Genomic DNA, 12,480 nt, shown 5'->3' with positions numbered 1-12,480 from the left:
ATGATAACAGAGTGGTCAGCAAAGAAAAAGAAAACCCATACAGCAATACAATCTTGGCATCACGTGCAGTGGTTCTTTTTTCTCCAGCAAAGAGTACTTCCAATAATTTATACTTCCGCCCTTCCCAGCCCCCCCCCCCCCCATTTTCAATTACCCTGACTACAACTTATAACCAGAGTATGCATGTACTGCCCACTACTGCTATGGCTCTTTGCCATGCTTTTGTTGGTTGCAATGTTATAAATATGTTGCACGTCCTGCAATACACTAATTTTTATGATCAACTACATCAGCTCTACTAATTCTCACATTACGGCTCTGAAACGATAAACCACTTTTAATGACGCAATCACTATGGCAGATAATATAGGATGACACAAGCTTCCATTAAGAAAACGTCCTTCAAGAAAAATCTGACATTGCAGTACAACTTGATAAGAAAATGCACAAAAAAAATTCTTAGTTTTACTGAAAACTGCAATCTAGCGAAGTAATCTCGTTCTGCAGTTCAAATTTAAAGTCAGCGGATATCACATCCATGCACTAGAGCCTTATCTGAGAAGCAAACGAAGAAAGTACTTCACGAAATCACTTTTATTTCATAGAATTGTTTAATTACCGACAAGCAACAAAAACACTGATCGTCCATCGAAGAACAGAATGCATTGCTTTGCCAACTGTCAGGATGGTAAGGAAACAACACTAGGTCTGCTCCATTTGCACTTGCAGATACAGTCCATGCCTGTTAAACGGATCCACATACAACATACTTTTGGATCTAACAGACAATTCAACTCACTTGGTTTGGTCTGCCTGTATTACCAATGCAACGATTTCTGCATTTAGTGGTGCCACTGACACCCTGAGATTTGGAGAAATTTTTGGAGCAGTAAAATGGTAATTTTGGAGTAGTTTGGAGCCCACAAATACAATCTTTGGAGACTTTGGAGCAAATACAGTCAACGCCCAATTTTTAGGACTCCCTAGTGGCCGCGAAAACGTCCGAAAAATGGGGCAGTCCAAAAAAAATGAATGCATGCCTTTTAGTACCCCCAAGGGCTCAAATCGCCACAGGCACAACCGAAATAGCTATGAAGGCCTGCCAATACATATGTTGTGCGTATCGGTGCTTGTACTATGATAGGAAACAGCAGGTGCACGTGTGTATACTTAAGAAATACATATCGTGCCCCGTGACAATGGCCCCTGCCCACTCTTGGTATGCTTCACCGCGTATAATTTCTGTATTGAAGCGAAGCTGACTTTAGGGAACCGGCATTATGCAACGTGCCATGCTTTTCGAGCTTCGAAAACATTGGTGAGGGTTACAAAGGTGGAGTCAGCATTATTGCTAACAGCGGTGAATTCTTTCAATGAAAAACGCACACTGACCAGCACAAAGCTTGGTAGCGAACATCGAAGTAGCTAGACTGCGGTGGTGGCTATGGCTACCAACGGATCTGCACATGAGAGCGCCGGTTCGAGGCCGCGAGATAAACAAAATGGCAGTGCTGGTGGCTTCGAATAATGCCGTTTTGGATCTGCGGTCATGGCAAAAAGTACGGAAAATCGGATGGCGAAGGGTTTTTGTGTCCGAAATTTCAGACGTTCTTATACATTGACTCTATGGGGTCCCGTCACGGTGCTGCGAAGGCGTCAGAATTAGTGGCCATGTCCGAAAAATCAGGCGTCCGGAAAATCGGTCATTTACTGTAAATCCAAACTTCTGGGCATGTCCTCGGCTATTCCTAACCTTTAACATTGACAAGCATAATTCAAGAAGGTATTTGCTTGCTATAAAACAATGCTGCTCTGCCTATAAACACACAAAGAATGGGGAAACCAAAATTTGCGTATTCGTGGAATTTCAAAGAAGACAACAAGCTTGTTCAAGCAGTGGGCTGCAATTAGTTAATTTCAAATTGAGTGAGGATGCTCAGATGTAAAATGCAACATCTGAGCATCTTCACTCAATTTGAAATTAACTAACTGCAGCCCACTGCTTGAACAAGCTTGTTGTCTTCATTGAAATTCCACGAATACGCAAATTTTGGTTTCCCCATTCTTTGTGTGTTTGTGTGTTCGCTACCAAGCTTTGTGCTGGTCAGTGCGCGTTTTTCATTGAAAGCTGCCAGCTTAGCCATGTTTTCAGCAAGGCTAGAGCTAGCATCAGTCAGAAACACCTGGCCAGACTCAATGCCGTGAATGCTCTTCTGAGCCAGGCCAGTCTTGATGATCACTTGGTAATGCTCAAGGACTGTTTTGTGTGACACCAGGAACATTTCAATGGTCTGCTCTTCCTCGTAAAGCTGAAGGCACTGTCCAAAAACTGGCCGATTTTCTATTGGCACCGACCGATTATTTGGTCACCAACAATTCAGACAAGCTCGATTATTCACACTTCTTCAAGGCCCCATTACTGGCCATAAATTTAATGTGTGTGTATGACCAAAATTCCGGACACCTTAAGGCAAACCGTTTAATAATTCAGACTCTGTCTGAATGAATGCGTGCTAATTTGACCACTGAGTTGAGCGGAAATAGTGATATTTTGGCTTTGATGTGTCACTGGCGTTGCCACAACATGGTCGTAGACCATGTTGCCAACGCCTCCTAGAAACCGAAACTAGTGAAGCTTAGTTTATACAGCACCGACTATGCCCAAGCCGTACGACAAGCGAACCCTGGCAAGCCATTCACAGGTCCGGCAATGTTGGTTACGTCTGTCCAGCATTTCTTCAGTCACATGTTAAACACCACGGTCCCAGTGACTTCAAGTTAAGCTGTGCCGACACCATCCTCGATGTCTGTGCCGGCAAGAACAATGACTGTTGCTTAGAAAATCCGCCGCCATTTGGCTATGATAACGCAGTCAAATTCTGGGCCACAATATTGAAGTGATGCAATCTGCTTGATTGTATATGCTGCCCTTATGGTCCACCTTTCACGGCCGGCTGATTCCATTGATAATGCAGGCAGAGCACCACTCTTAACACTGACGAAGCGCAAATAGGGGTGGCACCGGAAAAGGCATCACTACGAAATCGCAGTCTTGTTATGCTGCCAGGGGTCGCAGATTCAATGCATGCATTGATGGTACTTTCGTCTATATGTGGTGACAGCATGGCAGTGGTAGAGACACGGGCTGATCAGATTGTAGGCAAGCATACATACGTGCAGCAACGCATTGACAAACTTCAGCATTCTGTTACAATGATCCCTTTCAAGGACACTTTCACTTTTGCGACATTTCGTGTGACTAGCACCGGACACATCAATGGAGGATAGCGTTCCTGGCACAGTGCCAAGAATGCTTTTGCTCATAGATGCCGATGCGGTCTGATGCTAGTGATGGGAAATCCCGCAAAAGACAATGCATCCCTGAAAGTGGTCATCCAAGAACACGGCACACTTATTTGGGCACTCGTGAAATAAAGTTGCTTGTTTCCTGGCGAAATTGCATATTTCAGACTCCAGATCATTACAACTTATAGGCGGTCCCCGTCGAGCCCAAACTATCGGTCGGCGATATATGGATAACAGGAAGTTCAATTTATTAAACTGCTTTAGTCATGTGCACTATACATGTCAGCAGACCACTGCGGCCCCACACGTATTGTGCAGTCGCTAATTCTGGCACACTTCAGTGCATTTTATCACGATGGCCCAGGAAATCTTGTTTGGGGCAATTTAGTGCATTTGGCCCGAGAGTGGGAGCACTGCACATTTATCGGACCTGGTTATAACATACTTTCGGGTGCAATCGACAAATGTTTGCACAGATTTTGTCTAGGTGGTGTAAATACAGTGTACCTTGCTGCAGCAATGCGTTTGTGCTCTATTTCCGGCCACTCACGAAATATGTTAAATTGCACTTTTTTAAGAAATAAACCTGCCAGCTGCGTGCTCAACAGAACAGCATGCCACACAACAGCCAACACCGTTTTTGGTCGGGTCGACAACACCCACCGCTGTTGACTCAGCGACTCGCAAGTGAAGAGTGCCATTAGGCCTAACAAACATAGCTTTGAAGCTGTAGCATAAACGACATGAAACTCAACAAGCAACCATTGCAAAATGCACCGTTTATATATGCTTAATTTCTCAACAAAGCAATTTGCATGAAAAAAGACCATAGGCTACTATTTCCAGTGTCCAGAGCGTGAAGCACATGATGAGGTCAAGTCGTCTAGCAAGCAATGCAGCAGTGGCCCAAAGTAGGCTCGGAACTGAACTTTCCTCGTACCGCAGCACTGGTTCAAGCTTCAGGTTTGACACTGGTCACTGCTTGTTGCGAAAGATAAAAATAAGAGTTTGTTCTACCAATCACTGTTTCGTGTGAAAAACAGTAGTCAATGTTTGTATCACTGGAGGCGACGACATGGTAAAGCCAAGCGGTCGACACAGCAGTAAGCTGGGTGGTTGGCTCCCGCTAGTATGCCTGCCATTAATCTTGCCATTGTGCAAGTGTATATGTGCTCTAGTGTGGAAAAAGTGCCATTTGTTGGTGACCAGCATCCGGGAAAGGGCAGATGGCAAGGCGCTGTGCCGCGTGGTTGTACGATTACCGCATTACCTCGTTTATCTGTTATTTATTTTAATTTCGATGATTTCCTCATTTATGCGATTGCTTTCGGGTTAGACAGTGGTACAGTGAAACCTCGTTAAACAGTAGTTGGCAAGATCTCGCAAGAAGTACATACTAAACGGTAGTACTGCTTAACCGAAATAGCATGAGATCGCCCACTTACCTGTTAGAAACAGAACTCACAGAGAGTGCGATGAAAGGGCAAGAACATGCAGTATTTATTCACTTCGTACGACAAAAGTGTTACTTTCGTTTCATGCCACGGTGGCCTAGCAGCGACGACAGCAGCCTGAAACTTACTGAAGCTGCGAGCCAGCTTCTCAGCCAGCTCCCTCTTCTTGGCAAACACTTGAATGGCAGATTCCTCATTGGCGTTGCAAATTCTCCATGCACACTCAATAAGTCGTGGGGTGCCTTTTTCATTGCGGGTTGCTGTTCTTGTCACGATTGCATTCATGAGGCTGACGTAACATGCATCTTCTGCCACTGTCGGGCCTGAATCGCCCATGCTGTCGCCTTCCATGTCGTCCTTATCGCTGTCGTTAGGTGACACTTTGGCAACAATGGCAAAAAGTCGAACCTCGTAGCCAACATCTCTTCGCAGTCGCAGCAGCGCTGCCAAGCAACTTCGCATTCCAAATGCTACATACTGTAGTCAACGGTAGGTCCCTGTCGTGTGCTAGCGCCAACTTCCTCGTGCTACACTTGATAGCACGAACGATGTTCAATTTTTCTTCTATGCCGAGCACCCAGTCTTTTTTATCCGAGCTTCGGCATGATGCGAGTCCTAGCTTGCACAACGACACAACGCTCTCTGGCACGGCACCAAAATCATGTTGATGTTGATGTGGCTTCACACACAAATACACAGGATGCTTGGAAGTCGTTCGGATCTCTGAAGCTTGTTGTTCTGCCGGGCCACCCAATGGGGATGACGCACCGCCGTGATTGTGCAACAAAAAGTGGAAACACTATGCGTTAACCACTACGTAAGTAATAAGCTGGTACGGTTTATCCGGATATAAAACACATTATGTTAAATGGCTGCTGAGTCGGGGATTTTACTGTCCTACTTTTAAAATGAAACTACTGTTTAAACGGCTACGGTTTAACAAGGTTTCACTGTATATGCGAAGTTCTGCCATTTAACAACATACCGTGGCCCTAAGTTTGGAGATAATTAACTTTCGAGATAGCGGACCTTTTTCGCTGGATTACTACGGTCCACTGTAACGAGCACAGACTGCATGCTTCCATTGGAATTTACAGGAAATTTGTGCCAACCAAACAGGAAACAATGTTGCATAAACATGGCTTCTCAATTCACCACAAGATCACAAAGAAACAAAATGGCATCCTAACACTGACAGGCCATCATGATAATGGCGTACGTGCGTCATGTCACATGGCACCATTTGAAGGCAGGGTGGAAAATTTGCTCTCAACACTACCTTAACCACATCAGTTTTTTGATGTGGCAAAGCTTCACATAGTTATTAACAAGTTGGTAGCCACATATTAAAGCAAAACAAATAAGACTTAGCACTGCAGTAGCAGACATTGACGAACCATAACAACAAAGTGGACATTGTGATGTTGCTTTTTGAACTTAGCAACAGAGCATTCCCAGTTCACCGTCATAAAACTCAAACCCCACGTGAGAGATATTGTGTGCGACAGTGACGGGCGACGGCTTCGAAAATGAAACGGGCCATCACATGACCATATCACTCATTTTGTAGCTCCATCGCTTGGTTCTGGAAATCTAGGATTCGTCACTCATGTCCCAAAAATGCTATAATAAACTATCCAATAATAACCGGCACAGAATACACATCAGTGACACTACCAGTTGTCGCACAGAACAGGCAAACAAACGGATTTTGATATGTGCAATGAAAAAAAAGAACACCTCAGCAAAACCTTGACAAATACAGCAAAACCTCATTAACTCGGCCCCCGATAATTCGAAAATTTGGTTCATTCGCATGCGCCGTCTGGTCCCGTCAAACATGCTCATAACCCTATGGCACGAAACTCCCATTAATTCGGACATATTTGGTCGTACTTCGGTTAATTCGGACAGTTCACGGAGCTCAGAAGCACGTGAGGCATATAGGATCGGTTGGCACTAGGGTGTGTTCAAATCGCACCGTCAGCGATGGCGTCTCCGATTAGCGTGTGGCGATCTGAAAGGCCATGCTTGCATGTGCTGGGAGTGCCGAAAGGCCGGATATACATAAAGGCCGCCATGTTTATTTTAAAACTTTTTGTGCGCAAACAAACAGGGACGAAGAATAGGAGCAACACAAGGAAAGCGCTCATCCTTGTGTTGCTCCTATTCTTCGTCCCTGTTTGTTTGCGCACAAAAAGCTTTAAGATGAATCTGTACTAACTAGGCAGACTCGTGTGTTTATTTTATTGCTACATACAGTAATAGACAAACCTAAGTCTCAAAAAACATGGCGGCAATGATGTACTTCTGGCTTTGCAGTCGCTTTTGGCACTTGGCACTACCTCTGCATCGCTATGGTTACCGGCACGGTAGTTATCAGTGTATGCTAGCAACCCTAATCTATAAATACATGTTCTTTTCTTTGTATTGCTGTCCGCCATTTCCGACTTTGTCTTTTGCTTGTGCAGTTCTTTTTCGTTGTCATTTTTATCGCATTCATCAGTTTGCGTCAGGTGCGCGTGCGAGGACGGCGGAACTTTTTTTCGTGTGTGTTAAATTTTGTTTGTGGTTTTCTTTTTTCGGTTTATACTTTGTTTTTTCTTGACATCATGTGTGTACCCGTCGCTTCGTTGCCGCACCACCATGTGCTCTCGTGCCCCACCGAAGCGGACAAAGTATGAGGCGAAGGATTTGGCAGCGAAAGTAGAAAAATTTAAAGCCGTGAAGGCAGGAATGCCTTGGCAGGTCATAATGAATAAATTAAACGTGAGGAGAAGCACGCTCAGCACGTACGTGAAAAATGAAGCGGAGATTCTTCAGGCGTATGACAGCGACAAGTTTGCTGACGACAGGAAGGGACTGCAAATGGCAGCGCATCCAAAACTTGAACAAGCGTTGTTAAGATGGATTGCCGATTCGCGCAACGCACAGCTGCCTTTGAGTGGCACCCTTATCTGTACACAGGCCAAAAAGTATGCGCTGAAACTCAGCACTGAAGACTTCAAGGCATCGGAAGGCTGGATCAACCGATTCAAGAAAAAGACACGGCCTGGTCTTCAGAAGCTTGTGCAGCGAGAAAGGGGCTGTGAATGAAGACATTGTCGAACATTGGAGGGCCGGATTACCCGCAAGCTTAGCCGATTATGATGATTATGATGCCTGCGACATTTTTAACACAGATGAGATGGCCCTCATCTACAAAGCCCTGCCTGACAAAACCATCACATTTAAGGGGGACCCTTGCATTGGCGGAAGCAAGGACAGAATAACAGTTTTGCTGGCTGCCAACATGACTGGCACAGAGCGGGGGTACCGCTATTGATAATTGGCAAAGCAGAAAAGCTGAGATGCTTCAAAAGCATAAAGAAACTTCCCGTCAGGCACATACCCATTGAGGGGGGGGGCCAGCCCCCCCCCCCAAAAGTTTACATGCATAATCCCCCCCCTCCCCGCCCACGCCACCACTTCACACACACATTGCTAAAGCGCTGCCAGAACAATGTTGAGACTTGACAGCTATTCGGCGGTCAACATTTTGCTGCCTTTTCCCCTCCTTTTAATGGAGGTGGTTATTGGCGTCTCCTGGAATGGGAAGACTGGTTTCCTCATCAATTCGGTGCCCGCACGATTAACTCGAGATGCATTCAGTTGTCACCGTCTATTCAACGGTCACGTGCATCATTGTTGCTTCATTAGTTCAACCTTCTTCGTTTAGACTGATCGAGGGACCAGGAAAGGGATCGAGTTCGTGGTCAGCTGGTCTGTATGCACATGGAACGAGTTGCAGCCAGAGAAAATGCCAATTGCGTTTAACCTTTCTTTTTGTTTCATTATTTCCTCGAGTGACGGCTCGCCGCAACACTGACAGATCCTCAGAACCATATACCCGTAATATGGGTTCGATAAGGTGGAAAATAAAATATTGCGAGAATGCGTCCATCATCAAACCCTGCAATAACCCTTAAACTCATAGGCAATATGACCGTAACCCGATAACTCGTTTGGCTTTTCCCTAATTGTACAGCTCTTTTCGTGCAAAATTGCCAACTGGAAACTAGAGTCGCGAGGATTTGAGAAATTAAGCGATCTACTAAGAGAGAGCCAAGGCAACAGCCAAACAGGAAGGAAAAGCGAAAATTAACAAATTTAACCGTTATTTATGAAAATATTTATGGATCAACATCTTTTTATTTAAAAAAGAAGTAGAGAAAACGCCGCCAGAAGTGGAGGACAATTCCGCATGTTCTGAATGACGCTTTTAGGGTTATCATTAGAGCCGCCTAACGTAGCCACTTCTCTGCTGTGCTTATGTAGGTGTTTTTCTAATCTTCCGCCGAGGGCGCAGTACGTCTAGAATCGCGCCGCCCTGCACCATACGCTGTTCTATGCAACTGGTAGCCACGGATCGTTACGTAACTTCCCAAATAACAATGCGAGTCGGTTGTGGAACTTGTTAGAGCAGTAAACGAGGGATCCAAAAGAACTGTGATTGTTCCGCAAATATATATTTCCCTATAATTCTTCCAGAGCTAATTTTAAAAAAACGCCGCTTGCTCTGTGTGATTTGTGGGATGTTGAACGTGGCAAGCGTATGAAGACCATTAAGACAGATATACAGGTTCACTGCCTGAATTTGTTTTATTTTAACATAGTGAATGTCGTGTAGACCTGATATTTCACCGTCAGATGATACAAATCTTCTGACCACACACTGTCACTTGGTCGCCACAGTGCTATTTCTGGATCCGCATTACAATGCCCTTGTGATCAGTGACATACTCGATATCTTTTATGGAATTTTCATTGTGGAACGCGAATTCGATGTACGTTCCTTGAATTGTCGACGTGACTTGTTTTGGCATGGCAAGGTCCAGACCTAGAACAGTTTCTATGCGCTATAGAAAAGCTGCATTTGTCCTGAGCGTTTTGGTTGAGATCACCTATCATAATCATTGGCTGGTGGCACATGTCGGGTGGCATGTTTCGGACGATGAAGTTACCTGCTGCTTTTTCTGACAAACTGGGTACCAAGTAAGCGCAGACGACAATGAAACCCATTGACAATCGTACTGCACATTTTGCCATTGCCGAAATGACAGTTCGGATCCACAAGTGTTGTTTGTACTGTGTCTTTAACGTAGATGGCTACACCTGCTGCATTGTTTTCATGATGTTGTGCCCCACACGCATACAGACAACTCTCTGGGATCTGCTGGTTCCATCCTCATTTCTGTCAAGCACAGAATGTGTGCTTCTATTAGGTTGATGTCATGCGTAATGTCTTGTTAAAGTTTTGGCAGAGATTGCACGTTGACGCATGCCACTACTATGGGTGCTTGACTTTCCAGTTCACTACACGATAACGATCTGTAGACATTTGTTCAACCTTTGGAATGCATCAGCCAGTGCAATGGCACAATTTTCCTTGCCATGGTAGAATTTGAAGTCACCACCTTTGTTTGTCAAGTAGAGGCCAGAGAGGTTCACTACTCTGCTTAGTGCCACACAGACTAACTTTTGTGGTTATGTTTTGGTATAATCTACAAATTGGGACCTACAGCTGTGCTGTAGGTCCCCATCTTGTGATTTGCGGATTGTGATTGCACTTGCTTGTACCACTGGGAATCAATTTCGTTTCTGATGCATGTGAGAAATTCCCTTGCCCTTAAGTTGACAACACAGCTTCACAATGTCAACCAGAATCCAATTTGGAGATATGGCCACCTCATTTACTGACGTCCTTTAGTTTTTGCCAAGACAATAATGCCAGGTGGAAACTCCAACCACAGTCTGACAACTTCGGAGTGTACGTTCAGTTGTAACGAAGTTTGCCTACAGATCCATTGACTAACTTGTCAGTGAGAACAATGTTGCGAACTACCCTGTATGCGTCCCGATACATAGCATAAGCTTGTGCGGCAATGATCCAGTCTCAGCTTTTGAAAGCTTCGGTTATTTTTACTTTGCAAAGTCATATTCCAAGTCACTGTGATAACCGACTGAAAGTGAGGGCAAGTTGGCGCACGTCTTGCTTTCTAGAACGTCCATGGCTGCGGATAGCTGTCAGTATGGCTGAGCGCACCCGCATGCAAAGAGTGGGCGTGGCAAGATGGCATGGCATTATGTGCATTGTCTTCCTGCACGTATAGTGCTGGAGGTTGCGTAAGCTCGAGTTTTGAAGACATGTTGAAGCGAGAGGCAGACGAAGCGTTCGCTATTAGCTGCAGGTGCTTTTCATGATAGTGTCGTCCTAATGCGGGCAACACTATCAGCAGGCAACACTATGGAGTGGACGCGACGGTGTGGATGGCTTTGCTTCGTACCACCGATGTGAAGATATCATCGATATGGCATGAAACCACATCTTTCATTGCAGACTCTCAAATTCAACAAAATGAATCTTTTTTCTCATTTAAGTTTGCTTTTTCCGATTGCCTAATGATGCGGAAAATTTTGCTGCCCCTTCTGTGTAAGAAAAATTTATTGGCGACTGTACTTATCTGCATAAAAAGCCAAACTTCAACATCATGAAATTTAAATATAACAAAGCAAATTGCCAATTTTAACGACTGCATCATGTCAAGGCTTAGGTGCATATAATGTTGCTCTGTGCAGCAAAACAAATCAGCTCAAGTTATTATAGCAAGTGTCACGTTAGTTTTGCTGCTTATTTGCTGCCCTCATGCCAGTATCACAGGAGAGTTGTCACTTGCGCAGGGTTCAACTAGTAGGCAAAGAGTGGACGCAACTGCTATGTCACTCACATCGCTTGTTGCTGTCGCACAAAAAATTGTTTAAATAGGGTTTATACTTAATCTGTAGCAGAGTCCATTTCCCCATGAAAGATGCAGGAATAAGGACTGGTTCCTCAAGTTTACAGGCATTGCTACCACTACCCCATTTTTCTTGTCAATGCGCAAGGGTCAGTAAGTGTGTGTTCGTGGTTGACCACTTCTGCAGCCTTGATATGCAGAACTCCCGTCGATGCAGCTCACCTTGGTACTCAGGTGGGCACTCCCAGTTCTGAAGCCGACGCTTGGCCTCCTCGTAACACTCATAGTTGTGCCGTAGAAACTTTGCCTTTTCCTCGTCCTCCACATCGACTGCACAGGGAGCAATAGACACGCTTGCAAACAGTGCACAATAGAACAATGGTTTTAAGCCCTGCCATAACAGTGAATATTATCCACAGTGGTTGCAACAACGCACAGGGGTCATGCAGGATGCGTTACTCAAGAATTCATGGACATTTAAATGACTTTGAGTCTGATGAAGGTGAAACTCGGTAATGCTGAAGCAGACCTTACAGTATTGTGTTCAAGGCTACATTAATTTTCCTTTATTTTTTTCACCCCCTACTCTAATAGGGAGATTAATTGAGAACCTCCCCTTACCTGTGCCAAGAACTGTAGCACATCGCATCAACTACCATGTGAGGGGCTTCTCAATCGCACATCTGATATTCCAGTGAATTGGCTTTTATGACCCAAGGCACCTGTGCACCCCTTTTCAAAGAATTAAAGGAGTGCATCTACTTTCAAGAAGTATTAAAGGGACTGACAACCAATTTTCACGTTACCCATTTTTTTATTTTTATTTTTTTAGTGCAATGGAAAGCTTACTGGTCAGAGTGTCTAATCGTGAAGTGCTAGTGCGGAAAACGCCATGGAACATTTTTTATCAGACTTTTTTGATCTGGAGCGAGGATGTAGTCATT

At 44.7% G+C, this 12,480-nt stretch overlaps 1 protein-coding gene across 5 annotated transcripts in view; it reads right to left on the bottom strand.

The window, feature by feature from the left end:
* Positions 1-12,480, bottom strand: part of Ubr3 (Ubr3 ubiquitin ligase) — a 164,037-nt gene that overhangs the window by 131,049 nt on the left and 20,508 nt on the right. For all 5 annotated transcript variants that reach the window (XM_075682176.1, XM_075682177.1, XM_075682179.1 and 2 more), the window contains exon 5: positions 11,759-11,866. In XM_075682176.1, coding sequence (XP_075538291.1) covers positions 11,759-11,866 — 108 coding nt within the window. The remainder of the gene's footprint in view (positions 1-11,758; positions 11,867-12,480) is intronic.

Source organism: Dermacentor variabilis, chromosome 2, assembly GCF_050947875.1.
Source record: "Dermacentor variabilis isolate Ectoservices chromosome 2, ASM5094787v1, whole genome shotgun sequence".
Classification (NCBI taxonomy): domain Eukaryota; kingdom Metazoa; phylum Arthropoda; class Arachnida; order Ixodida; family Ixodidae; genus Dermacentor; species Dermacentor variabilis.
This window is presented reverse-complemented; position numbering and strand designations above follow the sequence as displayed.